The sequence below is a fragment of the Trachurus japonicus genome, chromosome 22 (genome assembly GCF_045865225.1).
Source record: "Trachurus japonicus isolate A0001 chromosome 22, Traja_1.0".
NCBI lineage: Eukaryota > Metazoa > Chordata > Actinopteri > Carangiformes > Carangidae > Trachurus > Trachurus japonicus.
In genome coordinates, this window is record NC_140928.1 from 4,503,178 (window position 1) to 4,529,434 (window position 26,257).

The 26,257-nt window shown below is 41.0% G+C and overlaps 1 protein-coding gene across 3 annotated transcripts in view; it reads right to left on the reverse strand.

The window, feature by feature from the left end:
• klc1a (kinesin light chain 1a) overlaps positions 1-23,150 on the reverse strand; it is a 45,613-nt gene extending 22,463 nt beyond the window's left edge. For all 3 annotated transcript variants that reach the window (XM_085766629.1, XM_085766628.1, XM_085766630.1), the window contains exons 1-6: positions 22,866-23,150; positions 18,667-18,897; positions 17,328-17,406; positions 8,101-8,329; positions 5,201-5,288; positions 777-878 (exon numbers count right to left, since the gene is read on the reverse strand). In XM_085766629.1, the coding sequence (XP_085622755.1) occupies positions 777-878; positions 5,201-5,288; positions 8,101-8,329; positions 17,328-17,406; positions 18,667-18,897; positions 22,866-23,132 (996 nt within the window). In that variant the 5' untranslated portion in view covers positions 23,133-23,150. The remainder of the gene's footprint in view (positions 1-776; positions 879-5,200; positions 5,289-8,100; positions 8,330-17,327; positions 17,407-18,666; positions 18,898-22,865) is intronic.
• Positions 23,151-26,257: the final 3,107 nt, after the last annotated feature.

Below are 26,257 nucleotides of genomic sequence, written 5' to 3' on the forward strand. Positions count from 1 at the left end.
AGTGGATCCAGAAACTTTATTTAACTTTCAGACAGATTTTTTTAGAGAATTACGTAGAAGTGTCTGGTTCTCCTGTCCCCAAACATTTCACCTTGTCGTCTTAGTTGTCGTCCTCAGGTGCGTTCGTCCTTCGTTCTTCTGCCTTTAAAACCAGCGGTGACTCATGGGAAAACATGTCAGTGTTTAGTTTGGTGTTTGTCGAAGTAGGACACCGAGTTTGTCAGAAAGTGAAGTGAAAGTAAACTTAAGTGAACTGAGATTGAAAATCTGTTGGAGCTTCCTTATTTCTTAATTTGGTCAACTACTACTGAATGTGTTTCAGTGTTGTGTGTGATGATCAACCTGTTGTCGAACAGAAATATGTATGTATTTACTAAATCTCTGTCTTTGCTCAGATTCAAAATGAAACAAAAAAAAAAGCAGATTACAAAACATTTGTTGTACATGATTCGGATTCTGTAATTAATGCCTTGTAAATTTGTTATTATTTCTTTTGTTTCTATTTAAACTTACAATTAATTGTTGCTTCCTTTATTTTATTCTATTCTATTTTGTATTGTTTGTAAATGCTATTAAAGTATATTGATGTTATTCTTTTGTTTCGCTTTGTTATTTGTGTAATTAACTTTTATCGCTGAGGTTCAAAGATAAGCCCAGAGTGGGTTTCTACTTCACCTGCACATGTTTTATTCTTATTTTTTATTTCATTTCTTTTGTTGATTCTACAATTGTGCAAATAAAATAAATAAAAAAATAAAATAAAATCTCTGACCCACCTTTTCTCTGATCTCCAGCGCTCTCTTGCACAGCGGCTCGGCCTCCTTGTACTTCCCTCTCTTCCCGTACAGGACGGCCAGGTTGTTGAGGGTGGCAGCGACCTGACGGATACACACACAGACACATTTTCTTATTTAACTCTCAGGTCATTAGTTCAAAACCTTCAATCAATCATCATCCTCATCTTCACCCCACGTGTGCAACCGCAAGAGAGAGACAGAGAGAGAGAGAGAGAGAGAGAAGGGAGTGCAGAAACAGTGAGTGATTATGGTCGGCTGTAATTTGATCCCAATCAGCTGCATCATGAATCTCCAACACGTCGTGCACTGGAAGAGGAGGAGGAAGGGGACGACGGAGGCGCCTGCAGGTCAGGTCACCTCTGATCTCTGATTCAGACCAGGATCTGGTGGCCATGTGGACCGGAGGTGGGAAGGGGCAGAGGGGTTAGGTGGTGGTGGGAAGAGGAGGAGGAGGAGGAGGAGGAAGAGGGGAAGGGGGGAGGAGGGATCATCCAGGAAAGACACAAGAGGTGGAGTAACAGTGATAGAGCGAAGGGAGAGGAAGGAAAGAGCTCTACCGGTTCTTTTCTTTTCCTGAAGCTTCATCCATGCTTCCTCACTTCTGCCTGCGTCTAAAAGAAACCACTTCACTTCACCACCACGGCTTTAAAGAGGAAACTATGCAACATTTTTCACCTTAATTAAAACAACTTCTGAGTAATTGTGATGAGAATGGAGGCTCTCTGCCTTCCACCTAGCGTCTCTTGGCTGAAAACCAACCTTGTAAGATCAGAGCCTCCGACTTTTGGTGAACTTTTGGTTCATTGACTCCACTGTAAAGACGAACTCTGCAGGATTTCCACCTTAACTCTGCTCCATGTGTCCCTTGTCTCCAGCTCCAGAGTCCTAGTTCTGGTTAAATCAATGACTAGTAACTAGTTCCAGGGAGAATGGAGGCTATCTGCCTTCCACCTAGCGTCTCTTGGCTGAAAACCAACCTTGTAAGATCAGAGCCTCCGACCCGGTGTCCCAGCTCTCGTCTCCATGGCGACACCGCCACACAAACGTAACGCGCTAACCCGTAACCCGTAATCTCTTGTTGATGACAGATAAGACTACACAGATGGTAACACGGTAGATGATAAATAACGTTATCCACCGCTCCATGGATTGATTTCTCACCGGCTTCGTTGTTGGAAACAAACGCACATGGAGGAGAGGAGGGTTAGAGACACTGAGGAGGAGACACCAGACCTGGAGAGTTCAGCTTTAAAATCACAACCAACAGAGAACATGAAGACCAACATGTGTTTCATGTTTTAGCTACAGATCAGATGAGACAACGACAAAGCGTCTATAACTTTCACCATAGGGTCTGGTCCTAGACCTGGATCTGATCTGCTGAGACCTCGTCGTCCACACAGAAATGGAGCTTCACCCAAAACCACCTCTTTCTTGTTCACTTTGAAAAAAAATCTCTGTAAACACGACACCGTTTCAAGAAATATCCGCGTAAACACAGATCCGCTGCAAACGGCTGAAAACGCTGTCATACATACAGTTCACCAGGCCTGTGTATGGCACTGTACCGCTGCCACACATAAACACCAAAGACAGAAAGCTTCTCCGCTGGATTCAAACTCCAAACATTAGAAGTGGATTAAATGTTGACTGGGAGTCGTGTCAGAGCAAATATGATGATGCTGATGATTTAAAGAGCAAGATTCAGCCGCGGTGTCCGAGTTGTTGTTGTTACCTTTACGTCCACAGACTGTAACGTCTAGCGGTGTGGGGTATGACATCATCGCTTCACTAAAGATCCTTTTTTGGTGTCTACACGAAAACACTGGCGCAGCGTTTTCAGATTTTCCCACTCTGGGACCCGTTTTCACCTCCCTAAAACACAGTTTCTGTCCGGAATAAACACCGAAACGTATGCAGATTCATTAAATCTGTGTTCATGTGGACAAGCTCTCAGCGGTTTCATACAGTAGAAACAGGCCTCTGTTAAAACACAGCAGGTGATATGGAGACATTCACAAATTAGTGAGTGTAAAGCCACTCCCTGTGTGAAAAATGTTGTGTACGTCCAAAAGTTTAAAAAAAAAAAGAAAAACCTCTTCCTGGTTTTTTCTAGTCCACTTTCAGACCAGAAAACCAGGTCTTGTGTAGGCGTGAGGTTTCTTTTGTTCTCTCCAGCACAGAGGCATTCCTCTGTAACCCTGATCAGACTGCAGCTGGTTCAGGTTTATGGTTGAATGAACCGTGTGAGGAGCTGAGACTGAGCTGAGACTCTCTACTTATTCCACTTATTTAGACAATCAACATTGGAAAGTGACAGTTTTCATGTCTGCATGAGTCATCGTCACCTGCTGCTGCTGCTGCTGCCCACCTGGCACAGCTCCAGGCCATTTCATCTTAAATTAATAATTAATAATAAAGTCTGGCTCTCAAAATCCATTTAAAGGGATAGTTCAACATTTTGGCAAATTGGCCAAAATATAGTCATAGCAGTAGGTTCGTGGATTGTGTATTTGATGAGTTTGATGGGGGAAACCAAGAAATTCCATGAGCCTCCGTAGCGTAGCTCTGAGCAGCTCACGGCTCTGCTCCGCCGTTCTAAAAATAGCTTGCACCAGGTTACGAACCTACTGCTATGACTATAGGGATTATGGCAATGGGCCAATTTGCCAAAAATGTTGAAGTATCCCTTTAACAATCTACATCCAGAAGATGGTGAGATTTAATAGATGGAGAATAAGAGGAGGAACTGGATTCTGACAGAAAACAAGAGAAGAATCAGGAGACGGTGAATTATTGATGAGCAACTGGTGATACCGGTGCCATGGCTATGATTTCTTCTGAATGGCAAAATAAATCAACAAGGATCAGGGATTGGAGGTTGTGGGAGGTCGGTGGTGGTTGTGGGAGGGGCTAACCTCGGCGTCACACAGTGGAGGCTGATGTCGGTCCAGACAGTGGAGACACAAGCCTGCCGGGGGGTTAACACAGTTTGTTTACAGTCACACTGACGGACGGACGGACGGGAGGTTAATGGATCTGAGAACTCGGCCTCAGTCAATTATTGATGAGTTCACTTCACATCCCAGTCGCCACCATCACAGACTGGGACAAATACATTTAGTGCTGTTTGAGAGGAGTTTCATTTAAAATGCATCAACACAACAGGAAATCCATTTCAACCTTTTATCAGCTTAATTGTATATTATAAATAATGGTGAAGCTGTCCTTTAATAATTTATATAAAGGTACTTAGTGTTGCATTACTCACTTTGTTTACATTACTTAGCACCTGTACAGTGTTTTATTTTACAGTTATTTGTTGTGTTTATTTGCCCGTTGCATGCATTTGTTTCCCTGTTCGTCTCTGTATCTATTTATGTTTTATCTTTTATTATTGTTGTTGGTATTTTATTCCATTTTCATTTGTAATTGTCTGACGTTATTCTTCTTCGATGCCACACAGCTATAAATCAAACAGTAGTTTGGCAGCAGCTCTGACTGCCTGTGTTGTTAAATGTGTTACCTGAGGGGAAACTGGAAAAAAAACATTTCTGAATTAACTTTATTGATCCCTGAGGGGCAAACAGGGACGATGCAGCAGCCATAAATAGCTACAGAGAAAAGAGTTGAAGGTAAGGTGTTAGGCTATTACCTTGGAGAAGTCGAAGAAGAGTTGGAGAAAATAGAAAGTAAAATTATAGTGGATGTTTATTTTCTGTTTCCAATAACTGCCTAGTGTTTTTTATATCATAAGAATGAATTGACATTTGGGGAAATACACTTAACTAGGAGAGAGATGAGGAGATCAATACCAATCTTATAACTATAATAAATACGATTCTGCTGCCAGAAGCTGCTTTGCTTAGTTTAGTTTAGCGTTAAGACTAGAAATACTGTATGTGGAAACAACTTTTTATCTGGCTCAGTTCAACAAGAAGTAAATCAGACTGTGAATACATAAACTCTCAGAAAACTACAGGTTTACTTTAACTTAAGACAGGGTTGAAAACTTTATTATTTGCTACAACTTTCAGCTAAATTCACTATATCATTTTAATGATTTTAATCATTCTAATTGCTACAGTAGTATTGTCTTTTACTGTCTTGCTTCTTTCTTTTCCTTTTTTAATGTATTTTTCTGTTTTGATTTTAATGTATTTCTAGCACTTTGAATTCCCTGGTGTATATAAAATAAATTTGCATTGCCTTACTGTCTGATTTGCTGTAGCTACACATTTTACCACACAAAAAAAACAATGGTATTGACCTTTTCCTGAAATGTCAAACTATTTGTTTTTTGTTTTATATTTCCAAGGACAAAGTGCCCTTAGAAAACAGAATAGAAAATCGGATTTCAACTGTTCTGTGCAGTAAAAACAGCGGAAGGAAGATGAACTCACAGCTGGATGGTCTCGGCCCAGAGTCTTCTCTCTGATGGCCAGAGCGTCGTTCAGCAGGTTGGCTGCTTCCTTGTATTTGTTCTGATCCCTGTCCACACAGAAGCAAACCAACAGAGACAGAAAGACACGAGATGAACAGAGTGACAGAGGAGCCGAGACAAAGAGACAAGACATACATAAACTATGTCGACTTATTTCCACTAACAGCCCATTCATTCCAGGTGACACGGTGGAAATAGCTTTGCAGGAGTTCCCACAGTCTCTCGCTGCCTCGGGGAAACTAAATCAGAAGTCTGAGTGACTATTCAACAGATAAGATTTGTGGAAGACGGAGGGGAAAAAAAGAAACATGGCAAAGAACCTGTAAAATACTGGTTCAGCTCTAGTGAGTCATTCTTTTGTCCTTTCCTCTGGGAAATTAACACCCGCCTGCTTCTGTTACTGTACGGTAAATCTTTGCTCATGTCAGACTGTGTTTGCCCTGTTCCACCTCTGACGTACACACACACACACACACAAAAAAAAAGAAAAAAGAAAAAAGGCATCCAGCTCTCATTCAGAGGCCGGTCGGGTCGGGGCGACGCTGTAAGCCAGCGGCTTCCAGGGAGCTGCCACGGTGTTGAGAGGGTGACAACAACAAAACAAAGAAAAACAGGCTCAACCCGCCATCACATCCTGTCTCTGTGGAGAGATTTTAGATTTTTTTTGTTCATTTGAGAATATTTTATTTATTGGAAAGCTTATGTCATATATATTTTGTTTATTTTAGAATAATGTATTTAACTTATTACCAGGCAGCACGTAACAACAGTATTCTAGCCTTTTTTATTTTCATATTTTGTATAATGTTACAATAATTACATTTGACTACAACGTGTAAATTGTTGGTTTACATTAGTTCCTAATAAACAACAAGCAAATTCATGTTTTGCATTTTGTTCCCATACTGTAACAAATGAACAGAACTGTGACCTGAAAACCGAGGTTTGTACTCAAAATATAATCACATTACTAATTATACACACAAAATATTTCAAGTATCTATTAATATAGGACCAGTTATTAATGCTCCAGGGGAAATGTTTGAAATATTCAGTCGTTAATTGTCATCATCAACAAATGTTTAAGTTTAAATCCAATTCAGTGTAATTTAATTTATCTGTGCATTTACCTTTACTTTGACGTATAAAGACAGGTGGGTATCCTGCAGGTGGTAGTGTTGCACCGATACCATTTTTTGGCCCCCGATACCGATTCCGATACCCGGCTGTGCAGTATCGGCCGATACCGATACCGTTCCGATACCACACAGTTTGGAAAAAAATATATATAAGAGCTTTTTTTCTTCTAATACTATAATCCAGTAGAACTTTTTTATTGCCTACCTGGTAAAAATGTTTAAGTACCACGTTATTTAACCTTTAAATAATGTTGAGATTCCAATGTAACCCCATTTTTACATTTAGGAACAGTAAACACACCCCAAACATTTTTCCTCTGACTTGACCAACACAATAGATTTGATACATGAAATGGTCTTTCCTTCTACTACACCATGATGATTACTGTATATACATAAATAACAGTAGCATAAACTGATTGGTTGAACGCAGCCTGATGTAAACATTAATAAACTCAGTAACCAATCACACAGGCAGGTCCATGCTGTCCATGTGTGATGTTCAGGGACAGGTCTGAAGACAGAGCGCTGAAGTTGAAGTCCTATAATAATGAGATGAGATGAGAGACACCTGTGACAGTGACAGGTCTACTCTGTAGCTTCGTCTTGACCACATGTCAGCTGATCAGCTGCAGCAGAGGAAACTCCGCTGCTCTCAGCTCTATCGGTATCGGTGCAACACTAGCAGGTGGTGATAGATATTAAACGTATTTCCTCCTTGAGCTGCCACTTTTTCACACATGTTTTACAGGCTGGCGTTTGGCGAAGCCGTTTCACCACTCGGTCACGTCTCTGTTCTGCAAATCGCACGCAACAACCGCATGTGTAACTTTGTTTTCGTCCCATGTGAGTCATGCTGATCTGCTGATATGGTTCTGACTAAATCTTTTTTGGAAACTGACGGCATTTAGGAACCTTTACGATTAATAAATTGTGACGTTTTATACCGCGATGAACTGTGAAAACAAGTAATCGTGACATCCTTACATTCCTCTCACTGATATCTAACAAAACACAGTCCCAGGATTCACTAAGACGCTCCGGCTCCATTCTAAAAATCACAGCGAGGCTCGTAAAACCGTCAGAGAGGCCGAGGGTTTAGAGGATTTACAGGCTGGAGGAAGGTGCTGCCAGCGTGAGCTCAGAAACAGAGGCACCCCCCAGGAAATTGGATATTAGCCCCAACACTGACCACAGTTGTAAATATTTAATATAACCGCAATAAAATCTACACAATCCTCAACATACAACGTTGCCCCAATACATCAGGGCTTTGATATTTAATTAAAACCTCAAGGAGGCTGAAGGATCATCTTCCCCATACTCAGAGAGACTCAGACAGATCCATCTAATAAATATATTAATGATGGCTGACGTCGTCTGTACTGTAGCTACATTATTAGACTCTGGGTTAAAAGGTGCAGGTAAAACATTTAATCACAATAATCTCTATTGATTTTCTTACAGTAAGATTACATCAGCGGTAATAGGCCCCACAGTCTTGTTTAAAAAAAACACCGCCACAGTTGAGGATTTGTTTGACCTTCTTATAATTGTAGTTTTTCTGTTTCTTTTTCTTTTTTTAATGTTTGTTTGCTTTTCGCTGGTTTCTGTTTTTTGTCATGCTCCTTTTTGCTACTGTATGTCTAGTTAATATGACAGTGAAAGACAATTAAAAAGAAATTATAACAAAATAAATAAAAGGATTAATCTGACCGACCTGTAAACGAGGGCAAGGATATTGAGCATCGTGGCCACATCTGGGTGGTCGTGTCCAGAGGTTTTCTCCAGGTCCTCCAGCGCCTGTTTGCAGAGCGGCACGGCCACCTCGTAGCGGCCCTGGGAGGCGTACTGGATCACCAGGTTGTGCAGCGTCCGCAGACGGGCCGGGATCTCGTAGCCTCCCTGTTGGGCGGCCGCCGCTGCAGCGCTGCCGTGAGCCGGCTGGACTGGAGACGGAGAGAAGAAGACGGAGAAGATCAGACGTCGAGATAAACACGTAATGTTTGTGTGGTTTATATTTATGTATTAGGGATTTACTGTAAACTGTCGATCCTATGATCAATTACAGCTTTGTTATAAACCCTCTGTGGTCCTTGATCACATCACATGACGTCTTCAATGAGCTGTGAAAACGAAACTTCACTGGAAAGTGCAGATTTGAAACTTTCTCCAAGTTTTTATTTTGACTTTGACAGACTTTGTACTATCAACATCAAGACGTTGCTTTTCTTTTTACATATATTTGGGAAAAAGTGGTGGAATCAGCTGATACTATACATGATGAATATACCAAAGACGTCTGGAGTATATTTTTTCAATTCAGATTTGATGATTTTTGGGCCCAATATGTTAATAAAGTAAGTTAAAGATCATATAGATGAAGCTGTGCTGAAAAAAAAAGATGCCAACGAGGGCATGGTAAACATTTTTTATGTGCCATATAAAGGCAAAAATAAAAGTATTTAAGAACGGCAAAAAATAGGCTCAGGCCCCGAAAGGTTAAATAAAACCACAAAAAATGGCTTTTACAATCTGGAGTATTACCTAATAATCTTCTTACTTCTAAAAATCTGTCAAAAGCTCAAAATCCGCACAACTAAAAGATTATCAATTTGTAGTTCTTCTATGAAAAAAGAAAAAAGAAATTTCAATGCAAGTTAAATACTCTGGTGGATTATATTAAATGTCTGAACATGAGTCAACTCAAACTTTTCCTGTGATGATTCAGTTCAGTTCAGACAACTTAATTCATTTGCAGCTCCCCATATGCACATAGACAACGACCATTAATCAGTAAGGAAACATTGAGAGACATATAGGCGGTCGTATGCATCGCAAAGACCCTCTGACCGCCATGTTTTGTTTAGTTTTGTTTGGATTGTTATATTGACCAAATGTTTGTTATATGGGAAAAATCAATGTAGGGTTTTTGTTGCTGTTGATCCTTTGATGCTTTCTGCTCCAACGACTGTGCCTGTCATACTGGAACCTACAATATATGAACAGTTTATACACATGTGTCATTTTGTTCGCTTTTTTATTGTTTACCTTAAATGTTTTTTCGTAAATGAACAATTTAATAAAGATATTGTTGGAAAAAAGAGACATATAGGCAGATAAAAGTAAATCCAAAACAATAAAAACAAGAAATCCAATAAATAAATTCATCTGAAACCAAAAAATAGGTCAAAACTGGAGCTACAACAACCAAACAAACAAACAATACCTGGATGTTAACATATGCACTACAGATAATATGGGTCATTCATAAACGACGACGTCCTCATTCTGCTGCGATGCACAGCAGCAGCAGCAGCAGCAGCAGCAGATGTGGAGGTTAGTCGGGGTGCGTTTCATTTAACGGGGTCAGGAGAACGTGACTGGAATGTCTCTCTCATGACACACCGTGCATCCGCCTGTTTCTATCTGTGTGAGTGTGTGTGTGTGTGTGTGTGTGTGTGAGTGAGTGTGTAAAAATGTATGAATGAGCATGTGAGCAGGAGGTCAGGAAACCACCGAGCAGAGTTTCTTATTAAAGGCAGCAGCTCTATATTTACTCTGAAGGAGAGTGAGCAGCATTTACAGCAGGAGACGCCCACCGCCGTAAAAAGACTGAGCACAGACTAATGTCATCCAACAACCACGGCCAAGACACACTCACTTTATTATCAATATTATATGTGATAATAAAAACATTTCCACTAGACCCTTTTCCTTTTTACATTGTCGTCCTTTTTCTCCATTTCTCCTGTTGCGATTCTTGTAAATATGAATTAATGCTTCAGTTCATTGTGGTCAGACATCAGTTCCTATTTATTATGTTTTTACTTGATTGTTGCATTATTTTAACAAGATAATGTCGTTCTCAATCACACTAGCCGCAGAGACAGACCTCACAACTCTTACAGATCTTATATACAAGTGAGTGGTCTGTCATATCGATCCACGTTCTGTCTGGAACACTTTCTGATTTCAGGTTTGGCGTTTTGAAAGATATCTAAAATGACGAAGATCATTTGTAAAAAAGTAAATTTTCTATTGTGCAACTATTGGATTCAGCTCTGGGTTTCATTAAATTGAATAAAAACGGTCCAGTCATATTTTCTATAAGTGTCCCCTCACTGCAGCCATTGAACGGCTCATCCACTCAGACTGAAAACCTGTTTTCACTCCTGAGTGACGTTAGAGCCGTTCAGAGCCGTTTTAAATCTCCATCTTGAAAAGACCAGTTCATCTCATTCAGGTCATTGTAACCCTCTGCCTTGATCTCTCTGACAAATTTCATTTAAATCTTTCTATTAAACTGTGACGCACTTTGCAACCTTGGTTTTTAAAAGCTTTTCAGTCGATGCTATCACGACTTTGACTCACTATTTATTCCTCTGCTGTCATTTAGTTTGAAAACCCTTCTTTAACCATATCCGATGTCTTATTTATGGATATACAATGTATATTTACATTTCTAATAGATGTAGCCTATATTTTGGTATAATTAACCCTCCAGGGTCTATGATCAGATCACGTTACAATAGGGTGAAGTATCCCTTTAAGATCGCCTTTTCCCTATAAAAATTTAATTGCACCGTCTAATTTTAACCTGTTTTTAATTTTGTGTTTGTTCTTATTCTTTATTTTGCACTTCTTTTATCTATTGTAAGTGACAGAAAGGCGCCTATGAAATAAATTGTATTATTATTATGAAAGGTCAAATCAAAAGTATTCAAAAACAACCAAAACTGGCTCAGACCTCGAAGGGTTAAAAGAGGCAGGAGAAGTTCGACAAGTTTGTGTGTTGGTTTAAAATTGAAAAAACAATAAAGAGGAACTCTTAACTGGTCCTGGGGAGGCGTCATTAGACCAGAAACCCCCCCAGCTGTAGTTACGTAAACACCAACTCTGCTTTTCACTCGTCTATTTTAAATCTCCAGCGTTTATGGAGCTGCAGCTTTAAATCACTGCAGTCGGTCTCTCTCTGTAACACTGGAGCCAATTTGTCCGATTCATTAACAGACACAGGAGAGCAGACAGTAAATCTTTAACAGGCTCGTTCAGTGGCTTTGCTGTGGATAATATCACAGACACAGAGTTAGCCGAGAGATTGAAATGTAAATATTTGTCCAGAAGAATCAGTGAATATGAGCCCGAGGACAATTTAAATAAAAGCACAGCGTTGTCATCACCATTATCATCCTGCGTGCACCATTAGCTTCCTCCTGCTGACAGCAATTTACCCCCAAAAAAAGGGTTTTCAAGCTTGAGGAGGAAAGACATCTCATCTTCCGCTCACACACACACACACACACACACACACACACACACACACACACTCAGCTCTGTTTCTCAGTGGGAGGATTAATGCCAGTGGAGACGGTGGTGATGTGTTCCTCCGTGCGCTGTCAGATCCTAAACTCATCTCTTTTTCTCTTCCTGCCCAGTTTTCTCTCTGTTCTTTTTCCATCCTCTCTCGTCCTTACACTCTCCTCATTACATTTTACCAAATATGGATCTTTTAAATCATTCGTCCAATCTCGTAACGCTCAGCTTTCATCATTGATCAATAATAAAAAGATTATGTTGGAACCATATCATATAGTATATATCATATATGCTGGAATTTAAAGGGATAGTTCAACATTTTGGCAAATTGGCCCATTGCCATAACCCCTATAGTCATAGCAGTAGGTTTGTTATCTTTAATTGTTGGTGCAAGCTATTTTTAGAACGGCGGAGGAGCAGAGCCGCGAGCTGCTCAGAGCTACGCTATGGAGGCTAATGGGATTTCTCGGTTTCCCACATCAAACTCATCAAATACACAATCCAACAACTCCACAGTGCTCTGGTGGACAAGTTGTGACCTGCACATTCACCACGCTCTGAGATATAACAGAACGTTACCAGACAGAGTTGTTTTAGAGGGAAATTCATGCAAAACCGCTGATGCGCGTTGCTGTCGGGGGCATTTAGTAATCATCAATATTAACATTAATCGGGAGAAGAGGAGGAACGATGCTAAATCATTTGACAAGAGACACGGCACGAGAAACCTGGAGCCTCTCATACCTGGAGAGGATGTGTGGATAACCGATGCACGAGTCCAGGGCACAGTACTATCTACACACGAAACCCCTCGCTCTTACATCATCCAGGGGCCTCAGGGCACACTGAGGAGGAACCGGCATCACTTGGTGCCACTGCAGACCAACAGTGGGGTGGTCGAGGCTGATGAGCCACCGGTAGGAGAAGATTTGCCTACACCAGAGCCAGCTCCACCAATGACCCAATCACCCAGCAGAGAGGGCCCCACCACAGAGACTGTGCGAACCAGGTGTGGGAGAGAGGTTAGGATGCCGCAGAGACTGGACATATGACGTATTGATTCCATGTGAAAAAAAAAAAAAAGAGAGAGAGTGAAATGTGATTGTGAAATTGTTCTGCTTTGCTGTTTACATTTATCTGGAACCTGAGAGTTTAAGTTCTGAAGTACACAACCTGTTAAAGTAATAGTTCACAGTGCGGTAATGTGTAAAGTATTATTCTTATTTTGCATGCTTGACACAGGGACAGATCAGGGACAGGTCTTCCAGCAAAAGGGCAGAATAAACCCCTTAAGACCTGCAGAGACAAAGGTAGTCCACCCTTTGTTCTCACAGAAAGGGAGATGTGGTATTATGTTATAATAGTGTTCAGTGCCTTTAAGAAGGGGGAGTGACGTCAGTACGGTGTTGTGAGCCCGGGGCATTGTGGGATACACACTAGCTGAGTGCGGTTGTACGAGATATACATCCGTGTTGTTGTACTGCCGAGTTGCTGAATAAAGCCAGACTCCGAACACGTCGTTGTACGAACCTTATGTGAATAACAAGACAAATCTGACCTAATTAATGTTGACATTAATGATTGTACCTCCAACCTCAAACTGAACCACTTGATAAGTTGATTATTGATTGATAGTTGATCATAGTGACAGACTGGAACAAACAGAGTGTTACAGCTGGTTTTCCACAAACCATTTAATCCAAATAATGAAGCTCCTGATTCATAACTACAAGATTAACCAGCTCCGATTATTGATTTGATGTAGGAGCAGTTAAACTGGGGCTTTGAGTGATCAGCTGATCATTTCTCTGGAGAAGAGTCTTCACTCCGTTCAGATCTAAACCCACAGCTCACTGAGTGATGCATCTTCTCACATACAGACAATCTTTGTCAGAGTTCCATCAGCAGCAGCAGCTCATTCACCTGCACTCTGAAGCAGAGCTGTTACACAATTAACGTTAATTAGCTACAGGGGATATAATCTATCATCAGCTGCATGTTCCAACATCTCCGGAGAGATAAAAAGGTTCGATAAGAGATTCGTTAACATCAGGGACTCGTTAAGGAAACAGGAAACAGATCCAACATGGAGAATCACAGAGGAGCTCATTTCTAAAGTGAAACTAAACTAAACCAGAATTGCAAGTCATCAATGACCTGCCGCTTTTTAAATCCAATCTCAAAACGTTTTTATTCAGAATAGCTTTTAACAGAGAGTGATGCTGTGACATTGTTTTCATTTTATCAGTGTTTACTGTTGTAATTGTCTCCGTTTGTTTTATTCTTGCTGGGTTCTTAAGTTCTGATTTCTTTAAACTTTGATCATCATTTTATGCTGTAAAGTGCTATAGAAATAAACTTTAAATAATGGAGAAACTACTAATACAAATACGGGCGATCTGTCTAATTTAGACAACCAAGGGTTTCTGCCGAGTACATTCATCTAAAGTGAATAATTAATAAATCATATCAGGATTAAAATCAGTGGACAGATTTGTTTTGTTCTTGCAGCTCCTGTGTTTGCAGCCTCAGCTCTCCACGATTTACAGCTTTCGTGCTGACGTTACTATCTTAATAACTCACGCACGATTGTCACCTAATTTTACTTCTTACATCATTATGCAGTATTGACCTCGAAGGTGAGAATCTTATTGTGGTGATTTATGTTGTCTGAAGTCAATCTTCTGCTCAGAGCGATGTGTATTAAACCCTGTCCGTCCTGTCTGCTCATAATTCATTCAACAGAGGTGTTTCGATGCAGAAAAAGGCTCCAGTGCCGCAGCGAGGAGGGAAAACGCTGAGAAACAGAAGAATGGAGCCAATTTTTTCACCTCAAACATGAAAAATATGTCGTGGTTTAATTATTCCTCACAACAACCTGTTCTCCTTTTCTTTGCTCTACGACCTGCGCTGAAGTCGGAGTTCGACTAGAACCGATAATTAAAACCACAAGACGCTGTAAGAAAGAAGAATATTCTCCGTTATTGATTTTCTTTACTGGGTATTTACTTACTTAAAGTATATTCATGTAGTCAGTTTACTGTTTTTGTTTTGTCTTACTTACTGGAGTATTATTGCCAAAATGTATATCTTAAAGAATGTATGGATTTTATATGGATTGAACAAATACTGATATATTGTATTAGTTATATTATTAATTAATAGCAGAGCATTTAAAGGAAGCTGGAAGATTGATTCATTTTGGTTGAGTTATGAAGAAGCAGTGGGACTATAGAACTTTTTAACTTCTCCTTTTCGGACAAAAAGTGCAAAGTTCAGCTACTTGCTCATTGTTTTCCTTTCTTGTTTACTTATTTTACATGTTCGAAATAAAAGATTCATTCATTCATTCATTGTCATGATAATATGTAATGTGTATGCAACTGTCTCTTGTCTTATTCAAAAACTTTCTACTGTAGAAACTGATCTTTAAACTCATAAATACATCATTTCATTTCCATAAACAGCCGAGCAAAGAGATTTCTAGAAAACATGCAATTAGTGTATTTGTCAGGCACTATTTTCAGATGCGTATTAATCCACATTTGCTGCTCTAGTGAGTATTTGGGGCAACAGGACGGCGTGTGTCGGTGTGTCAGTGTGTGGGATTGATTCAAAACAAACTGCAGTGTGTGTCCATGTAATGATGATGTCAGTGTCATCACAGTTCTTGGAGACAATGGAGCACCACAGCACAGACGAAGAGATTTATAAAAAAGGCGTTTTGGTCTCCTCGTTGGATTTATTGAATATCAGAATTATTGTTGAAGTGCCGATCTTGTGTGAACTTGTTAAGGAAATTAAATTTCACAAAGGCTTCTCTGTGATGAATTCACTTCTCTACAAACCACGATGTCATGTTACTCTCTTTAAAATTTATTGGATTTGACCTCACGCTGTCAAGAAAAATGAAAACTCAGTTCCAGTTTATAAATCGTATCCAGCACGTTGTATTGAATGAAAGATCAATTTCCAGCTGCTAGGTTCAATTAAACTTAATAAAGTTTAATAAAGTGGAAAAGTGGAGTTCACTCACACAGTCGGAGCCGGAGTCTGGCTCAGACCGAGTGTGAACTGAAGTTAGTCAGCGATTTTAAACTGGCCGACAAACTGGTGCCAGGAGCCAAATGGGAATCACCTTGGTGCAATGGTGCAAAAAAAAGAAAAGAGTTTAAACAACACTATCAAAGCCAAGCTGGAGGACAAACTGCTGCAGGGCTGAAGCTGGTTGGTTACTCTGAGTCACAGAGTCGAGCAGATGTCCTCAAAAAGTCAGATTAGCTCCGTGTCTGAGCTGTTTAGATGTTAAACATGTCATTGATATTCAGAGCCCGAGACAAATGAGTTCCTAACAGACACCACAGACAAACTCGTCTCCACATTATTTCCTCTGGAGCGACATCACACCACTGTGGTATTTTGGAGGTTGTTTCCCTCCGTTTGGCCTCGATCCAGCTCCTGACTAATGGGCCTTCACAGCCAACACTGTCTGGGCTACTGAGGTACTGAGACCCCCCCCCCCCACCCCCCCACTCCTCCATCAAACACTGAGGGAAGGGGGTGGATGTGAAGAGCAGGAGCAGAGGGAAAGGATTAGGGTGATAGAGCGAAAACAGAGAGTGTAATGAAGAGTTAAAGATTTATACGGCTAAAGAAAAAGTGCAGAAAAGCAGTGAATGGCTGGAGAGAAGTCACCACCGTTGAGAATTTATTTTAAACAGGAAGATATTGTTTGAAAGAATAAATAAGTTAATATAAGTTCAAATATAAGTTAGCATTAATATTCATAAAAACAGTTTATATGAAGTTTAAAAAGTACGACAGAGTATTAGGGTCATAATATAGTATAATATAATAAAAAGGTGAACGTGACATGTTGACATCACTTGTTGTTGTTGTGGGCAGCGATGCTGTACCTGTACCTTGAAAAGATAACCCCTATTTTCAATTCAATTGTGTAAATAGATGTATAAATGTATATATTTTGTTTGGTTTTGGTTTTTTTTGGTTTCTTTGGTACAGTATAATATAAAATAAAAAGCTGTACCTTCTTACTTAGTTAGCACACATTACATTTGTGTTTTTTCCCTTTTTTCATTCACTAAAAGAATGTCTGAATTGAAACAACAGTCTCACTTCGTCATTTTTAGTTTATAAGTTGAATCTGCAACAACCACTACTGTATATTCTCTCTGATACATTCAGACCCTGGTGGACGTCTGCTGTGTACAACAGGACTGCTGCTTGTCTGATGATTAAAGTTTTGTTCCCGACCAGACGATCAATCTCAGACAAGTGAGTGACATTTTCAAAATTGCTGCCACTATCTGAAAAATATCTGCAGACGTTAAGAAACAACCTGTAAAGTAATAATACTGCAGAAGCTGCAGTTCTTATCTGTGATGTAGATTCACTTTGTTGACTATTTCTTTGATGTTTTGCCTTCGTCCCACTCTTATTCCTTTCTACAGGCGCAGACTCACATTTGTACCCACATCACACACAAGCACTCGTACTATTAAATCTGCATCCCCAAGGCCAGGAACTACATTTCAGATCAGGGTCCACGTTTTGGAAATGCTTGAGAGTCTCTGTGAGTGGAGAGAGGGAGAGAGGAGGAACACTTACTGCCCGGGGGCTGGTCATCCTGGTCGTCTGGGAAGAGATCATCCAGAGTCTCTTTACTGGAGTCAGAGTCCTTCTCCTCCTGAGACAGTGACAGAGAGCGAGAGAGGGAGAGGAGGAGGAGGAGGAGGGAGGACAGAGAGCGAGGGAGAGGAGAGATTATACACCAAGTGAGTCAATGTTTTCTAAATCCACAAAGGAGCATTACTAACTCCTCCGCTGATACCGGCGTTCTGAAGCCTGGGCCCGGTCCAGCATGTTTCAGAGCACTTGGAGTACAGCGATCGGCAGGTGGTGGTTTCACTTCTCTCTGCTGCTGCCGATAAGTGTTTATAGGAAAGTGAGTAAAAAAAAAAAATAGCAGGAATCAGTGGGAGAGGAGGTGCAGCTGGGAAAAAGGAGTCTTTGACAGGAATGGGAGCTCCTTTACCAAAACAACGCTGAGCTCATTCACATACTTTACACAAATAATCAAACTGAAACTGGAGAGGAGACGCTCACAGTGACTGATGGAGCCCAGCTGCAGGAAAAAGAAACTAATTAAACCACTAAACTGTTCAATTAGATTCTAACATGTTTGACTGAGGTGATATGTTCTCTCTGACAGATTTGTAGTTAGTAATCGCTCCAACATTTGGTTAAAAGTTGTTGTTGTTACAGACACACTGTGAGTGCTGCAGATTCCTGTTTCTCATCATCATCTGTTATATTCTCTCTGGTTTGGTGGTCTGGAGATTGTTCATCTGTTCTTTGTCGCAATGATGCAGTACTGCAAGTGCTGATACCATAATTCATGCTGCTACTGATACAGAATACAGATCGATGCAAAAACTACTCCTTTTCCCCAAATTTAAAGTCTGTGCATGTTGAAAAATGAACTAGTTTGAACCCTCTTTACTTAAAAGAATGCATTTAAAGGGGACACATTATGCAAATATCTCTTGTCTTGTCTTCCGGCCCCCAAAAATGTGAGAATTGACAAAAGAAGCTCTGTAATTTTCAGGCTCCCTAGGTTGAAATCCAGGTGGAAGGGGCGGAGCCAGCAGTGGCTCATTTGCATTTAAAGGGACAGGCACTGAAACCAGTCGTTTGTACAGGGCTGTTTAGAGAGGATGAAAAGAGCTGTGATGTTTGATCCTTGGGATATTTGACCGAAGCATGTCACAGACATGTCTTTAAGACACCTGGGAACTATTTTAACTTGTAGAAAAGGGGCAGAATATGTCTCCTTCAATATAAAAAAAAAATATTGATGTCTAAAAAGAAAGTGGATAAAATAAAGTGGTATCCCAAATCCAGAAAACAAAATCTAAATATCTGAAACACGAAGACAAGGACTCACCGATGGGGACAGGTCCTCGTCGTACTTCTTCAGCTGGTTCATGAACTCCAGGTGCTTCTTCTCCTCCTCCAGCTGGGCCACGCTCTGCTCGCTCTTCTGCAGTTTCTGCTGCGTCCCGGCCAGCTCGTCCCTCAGCCACTGGTTCTCCTGGCACAGCCGGCGAACCTGAGCCCGCAGCTTCTGCTTCTCCGACTCCACCGAGCTCAGGTGGCTCGACAGCGCCATCATCACCTGGGAGGGGACGGAGACGGGGTTCATATCAACTAGTTTGGATCTTGGACTGTGATATCTAACTGTATCTAAACAAATTAAGTATAATTTCATCCATAAAAGGAAAATAGACTTACTGTATGTCTAATAACTGATTACTGTCCAAGCTTCACATAGCTCAGAACAAAGGGTTTAATGGGTTTCTATTAGGGTTGGGCGGTATGACGGTATTATACCGTGTGACGGTATAAAATGTCTACCGGTAGAGATTTTGCAATACCGTTTATACCGGAGAAAGAGCAGATGTCTGCGGCATCTCTCTGAAGTCACTGTAGTTAGACCGCCTCGACACACGGGGGAGCCGGCACTGCAGCAGACTGCTTGGCGTGGTTGCATCAGCACGACGAAGAAGAAACAGCTTTACCGGTTACCGGAGTGATAACAACCATGGCTGAGGCGGAGAGTGAAAGCAGGAGTGGGAGCATAATCCATGACAATACATCCATGAGTGGGAGTCACGAGGAAACGGAGGCAGCCCGACCCGCCCAACAAGACTGAAAAGTGAAAGTAATTCACTCCAGCCGTAATTTTTTTCGATCGATCAGCTGTGTTTACCGTTTCATGTGTCATAGTTCTGATGTTTAGACAGATGAATTAGACCTCTAACACATCCTAAAGTTTGACTTGTCAGAGTTTTTCAGAAGAGGAGTAAGTCAAGTTATAAGCGATGCTACTTTCTGTTAGCCCGTCTATGGTGTTTTACATTATACGTTAGCATTAAGCTAGCGGGCTTTTAATGCTTAGTTGTGACACTGGCTGTGTGTGTTTTAAACATTGTTTCAAACTATGTGGGTTAACATCTTTGATGCTTAAATATATATTGCCGCTTAACATATTGCTTTACTCCTCCATGTGCCATTTTTACTGTAGGACAGGCTGTTTGTTTATTATGGTCACTTCCGTCCCTCCCACCCACCGTTTTTCCGTCAGTTGTTGAAATTTGAGCCCTTTGTCAGAACGTCTCTGCCTTTGTGTACTACCATAGACTGTAAAGGTTACTTAGGAACTCTAAAGTAACTTCTTTGATTTTCCCGGTTTGACCTGTTTGAACAGCCATAGACAGCACAGACCGTAGGCATTTTTGTAAAATGCTAATTTGTGATTCTGTGATTTCTTTTTTTATATATATATAGCCTATATAATTGCACTAACTGGAGCCAGACTGCTCTGGCATTTTTCCTGTCTTTTTTTTTTTTTTTTATAGAAATCAAAGTTAAAAAATAAAAGAGGAAAATGATCAAATGCGACAGTATGGTTATTTTAAGCCATTAATTGAATTTACAGGGGGGAAAAAACATACCGTGATATATACCGTTACCGTGATATGAAATTACTCATACCGTGATATAAGATTTTGCTCATACCGCCCAACCCTAGTTTCTATAGAAATATCTGTCACTGTAAGCAACCAAACTGTCTAAACTTTCAAATAATGGATGTGAGAGCTCAACATAGTCACACTACCAGGCAGGCTACCAGAGATTATATTGTTAAACAAAAACCCAGGACAGATGCTTTACATAGATCTGTAATGTATAGGGCCATCACACTCAGTACGTTTACATGCAGAGCTTAATCGATCTATGCTCAAAATTCAATTTTGGCGTCAAGTCGGACTTCTGTCCTTGTCTCAATATACATGCAACTGAGAAAACCGAATAACTGACGGGGTCCGCCCCCTCATGCGCCGTCACCCGTTGCTTCAGCGGGTTAATACGCCCCCTGTCCTGTTGACGTTTCTGTCAACTCGTAAAAAACTGAATATAAACAACTTAGTAAGCTTAATAATAAATTCTCAACTGTAGTTCCCGACCAGACGCGCCAGTCTGGGCTGGATGTGCACTGAGAATAGGATACGGGCTCTCTCGGGCTCTCTCTCTCTCTCTCTCTCTCTCTCTCAAAAAAACAAACAAAAAAAACACTCTTGCTGGTCGCGCTGTGTGAAATGCATTGAATCGGCGCTGTTGTCCGGTTTTTTTCTTTACTTTGCCGGGTTCGGGCGGCTTCTCTGCTCCACTTTGTGCCGTCTCTACTGTTGTGGAGCATGCGCACATGCATTGTCCAGTTATACTCCGACTAAGGTGTATACATGACGGAGAAAATCGAATTCCAATCGCATTATCTGGGTGTCTTAATCGGAGTTCTCAACTTCGATTTCAGTCGGACTAAGGTGTTTACATGCACTTCAGTTGTCCAGTTATAGTCGGATTAAGGCAATAATTCGTTTTTTTCAAGTGTCATGTAAACGTACTGACTGTGGAACTTTGAATAATCACAAACGCACCCCTCAAGGCAAGTTTCAAGAAAATGCTGAGAGATCATGTTAATAAATTAAATTAAATTAAATGAGCAACTGCACTAACTGTAAGGGACTGAGATATTAATAAATGATGTGATTTCTCTTGTTTTTGTCATGAAAATGTTTTTAAATTGACTTGTTGGTTGATCTATCATACTGTCTGTATGTGATGGGTCATGTTATTGTAATACTTTGTAGTATGTAGAGCTAATGGGGATCCGAATAAAGAACAAAATGACGGCATAATGTGTGACGCAGGGGAGTAAAACTGGGGTAGAAGAGTTAAATAAATATGTGGCCACTGATGTGACTGTGAGGCACCATGAGTTGGAGCTTCCACCTAATAACATGTGGTGAAGGTGCAAAGCAGGTGAGGTGTCATTAGACACGGACTTTGGGGTGTTAGTGCAGAAAAACGATGTAGAGAAATATGAATCACACTGTAATTCACCACAACTGCAGGCAAAAAAACAACCTGGAGGTGGTTGTTAGAGTCGGCACGGGGGACGTGCAGAATATTGTATATTTATTGGACGAAGGCTGCTGGGAGAGAGGAGAGGAGAGGAAAGGAGAGGAGAGAGAGCATCAACAGTGACTCATCACTGACTCACAGGCCTGTGTTTGCCAACTCTCTGCGAGTGTGCATTTCGTTAAATTGTTCTGTTTTGAAGTGGAAGAGTTTCACTTTTCTGTTCTTTCTGACCTTGTACTTGGAAGACAAGTGACGTTCAAGGCTCCAGACTAACTTCTTTTACCAGGCCCCCTAACTTAAAATTTTAGGAGCACGACACAAGCAGAATATTTATGGTGCTCACCACTAAAATCAACTTGCAAAGCAAATATTCACATTTCCTTTTCATTCATGATCCTCACACATATTGGTCTGCCACCTACGTATAATGACAGATTCCAGATTTATTAGGTTTACCGGTTGCACATGCACAAGTAGATCAAAAATCTACTTGCACTGTCTCAAAATTTAGAGGCAAAGTGCTCCATATTGGGAGCAGTCTGGAGCCCTGAGGTCTAACTATTAGTTCAAAAACCCAGTCATACTGGAGGGAGGTGGCTACGGAGATAAATTAAGTAATGTGGGTGGAGTTAGATTACTCTTTGATTACTTTATACCTTGTTTAAAATACCTGACACTCCAACACAAGGATAAATACTTACTAAAGCTTATTAAACTCATATTTTATTCTCTATTATATGTTTGTTTGTTTTTTTCTTGCTTTTATTGTATATTTAATGTTTTATGCTTTTTCTCCCCTCTTACTGTTAAATGTTTTATTTTTATGTCAAGTACATTGAGTTGCCTATGCCCCTTGGTATGAAATGCACAATATAAATAAAGTTGCCTTGCCTAATGGGAAATCTATGACCCAAAAATGGAAGTTGATACTCCAATGTATGGAGTATTGTACGTATGTATTGTATGGAGAGACTTACTGTACTTTTGTTTGAAGACTTGTACTGAACACTCAGAAAAAAATGTTTGCACTTTGAATAGTATGACATTAAATCATGATGTATGTGAAAAAATATATTGTGATTTTTTAAAAGTATTAGTTTTCATTCAGCAGTGCAAAAGATTCTCTGTCACAGCTCCTCGGAAACTGAACAGTCTCACCTGCGCCTCGCTAAGCCCAAGCTCCAGCATCTCCAGGGACTTGCGGATCATGTGGGACTTCTCCTCCACCAGGACGCCCTCCTCGTCCTGCTTGAGGCAGCGCAGGGTTCCCAGCAGCCCGTCCAGGATGGAGTGGTGCTCCTGCTTCAGCGCCTCCAGCCCCTGGATCACCTGCTTGGTCCTGGAGATGATCTCATCCTGGGACAGCTTCTCCCCAGGATCCTCCTCCTCCTTCACGCACACCATGGTGGACATGTCCTCACGCATCCTGCACAGTTTACAAAAGAAAAACACACACACACAATGATGGGTTAACGGTATAATGTGTAGGAATTTCCCCCATCTAGCGGTGCGGTTGCATATCTGAACGTATTCTTGATGTTGCATTCACGTGAAATGGGGCAGACGTCAGACAGACAACAGACGCTGCATGTAACAGGATAAACAAGCGTCTATGTAAACAAGTGGTCCGCCAGCACGAGGCAAAACAATACAGGCGTGACAATATGTTGTCATGGTGATGTCGTATTGTTTACTAGGGGTGGGCATTGCCAAGGACCTCACGATATGATACGTATCACGATACGATATGATATTGCGATATCCAAATTTTGCGATATATTGCGATATTCTACATAGTTCACTGAAAAATGTAAAAGGCATTATGCATCTTAAAATCCGAGTTGTATGTACATCAGATGATAGTGATAATTCATGGGACAAACTGAGTCAAAACAATGTAATAACTATAGTCACTATACAAGCGCAAGTTACAACAACATATTTGCATGAACAACACACTGTCTGAGGTAGCAGTACAGTGACAGCTCGCGGAGCATAGGTGTGGTAGTTGTACTGGATTTACGTCTGAAACATGATTTATTATTTGAAAAAAATCGATATTTTGAATATCGATATCGTATCGCCAGGGCTTGAAATTAGCGGTCGCCACTCGCCATTTGCGACCCAGATTCCTCTGTGGCGAGACAGATTTTTAACTGTCTCGCCACTTGGCGAGCTAGAAAAAAATGAGACTCCCAATCTGTTTCCAGGGTTTCCCCCAGTGTATTATAAGCTTATAGTCACCTGACAACGTCACAACTTCGTCGCGCATAACGGGACACGTGACGGACATCATGCTTATCAGACCGCTGCTGCTTCACAGCTGACCGAGAGGAACGCACCGAGCCCAGTTAACGTGAGCCGAGCCGCGACTCCAGAGGTTCAGTCAGCTGCTGCAGCTGTTAGCTGGTAGCTGGTAGCTGGTAGCTGGTAGCTGTTAGCACGCCGGAGTCGGTGGTCGGACTATCCGACGGACGGACGGGGGGGTGGGGGGTGGTATTTGAACACTGTACAATCAGCGCGATATAGCGCATTTACGAGCGGCAAAGTGCCAACTGTCCATGCGCCCGTGTCTGTGTGTGTATGTGCGCGCGCGCGCGTGTGTGTGTGTGTGTGTGTGTGTGCGTGCGTGCGTGCGTGCGTGCGAGAGAGACGGCAGGTGGACTGACTGGCAGAGATGAGAGTTGGTGAAGCGCTGTTTAAAAATTATTATTATACTGTTCTTCTTTGAGTGGGGTGGGATTGTGGGAGGGATAAAAAAACTGGGGAAAAAACGGAAGAATGGAAGTCTTCTCTGACTCTGTCACGTTGTACTGTCATGTTGCTACCTGTGAAATTGCTTCCATTAAAGAAAGTCATCAAAAAAAAAAAAAAAAAAAATATATATATATATATATATATTTTTTTTTTTTTCTTTTTTTTCTGAGAGAGCCTGTGGCAGGCCGCCACACAAACTACTGTTATTCCAGAAAAGTTGAAAGGTCATCATCTACAGAGCACAATTGATTGAGAAGAACAGGATGACTGTTATATGGTACAACTATGACTGCTATATAACTTGACGTCGAAATACAATAGTGAAGCAACTTGTTGGTTTTGGCTAGTAAAAAATCTGTCTGGCGAGTAACTTTTTTGACCTACTAGCCACTTGGCTAGTAGGTCAAAAAGTTAATTTCAAACCCTGCGTATCGCGATACAAAATATCGCAATATATTGCCGTATCGATATTTTTGCCCACCCCTATTGTTTACCTGACCCACGTTTTACCGTCTTTCTCTCGTGGAGTAAAATGACATCCGGTTGGTTTGCCGATGATGGCCGTCTGCCTGACTGCGCCTGAATGCAACACCAGGGCCTCCGTCCTTCCTCACACTACACAGTGGCGACAGTCTTAACAGGCGCTACCTGGAAAACTTTTCCCCGACCCGACAGCTCCGCTGAGTTTCCGTGGTTACCTACGGTCACGCTGCCACTCAACGTAAAAAATGGCGATGCAACATGGCCGCCTCGGTTCGGTGCATTGCCCCTTGTATATTTGTAACGACTTGTAACAACTCATTCTAAGCTACGAGAAAGCTTTCATTTGTATGCGGGTGTGATTTGACTTCAATGAAATACGTATTTATGAAAGACATATTTGATTTTTGCTAATAAAAAGCCAAATAAGTTACATACTGGGGCTTTAAGTTGTTTTTACCGAATGCAGTTTTACAGTGAACGTCCCTGATGATCAGTCGCCATATATTTACATAACACAGTAAAAAGAGAGAGTGTATAAAAAGAACCGGAGTCGACCGTCCTCAGAGAACAAACATGAGGCTGTAATGAATTCAGGAGAGCAAATGATTTTCTAAATATAGACAAAAAATAAAAAACAAGGCGGCTAAAAGCAGCTTATTGTCATCAGATCTAAAGACTCTGAACTTATGAGGACATCAGCAGCATCCACTTCTCCGTCTCATGACTGCTACGGTTGCTTAGTCCCGACATAAAAAAAAAAAACTGATTTAATGCAAGAACGGTTTAACATCACCGTGGTCGCATGTGACCAAAAAACAAACAAACCTGTTAACATTTTCTTTGGTTGCACCGGTGAGCCTGACATTTCACTGTGTGTGTATGTGTTGTTTTTTCTTCGCCGAAAGCAGGAGGGAAAGAAAATGTGGTATTTGTGTTTGAATCGTGACCTGTTGTTCTCTGTCTGAGCTGCTGGCACCTCAATGAAAAAGTTTAGTGCACTGAAGCCAACAGGAACCACAGCCAGAGTTAAAAAGTTAAAAGTTTAATCTGGATTGATGTTTACAAAACTGTAAATGGAAAAAGGAAAAGTCATTTCACAGAGCAACAGATTTAGGTTCACATGTGACAAGTTGATTAATGTAGACGAATCATTCCTAACCAAGACGTTTAATTCAAAGCCACAATAATCTGACCCTTTTCTGCCCTGAGAGCGATTCATCTCCCTTTTTTTTTTTTAACCGTTCATGCTCAGCTGAAACGAAAGGTTAGCCTCATGTGTTGGTGACAGGAGGCTGGTTTTTCGGTTCAAG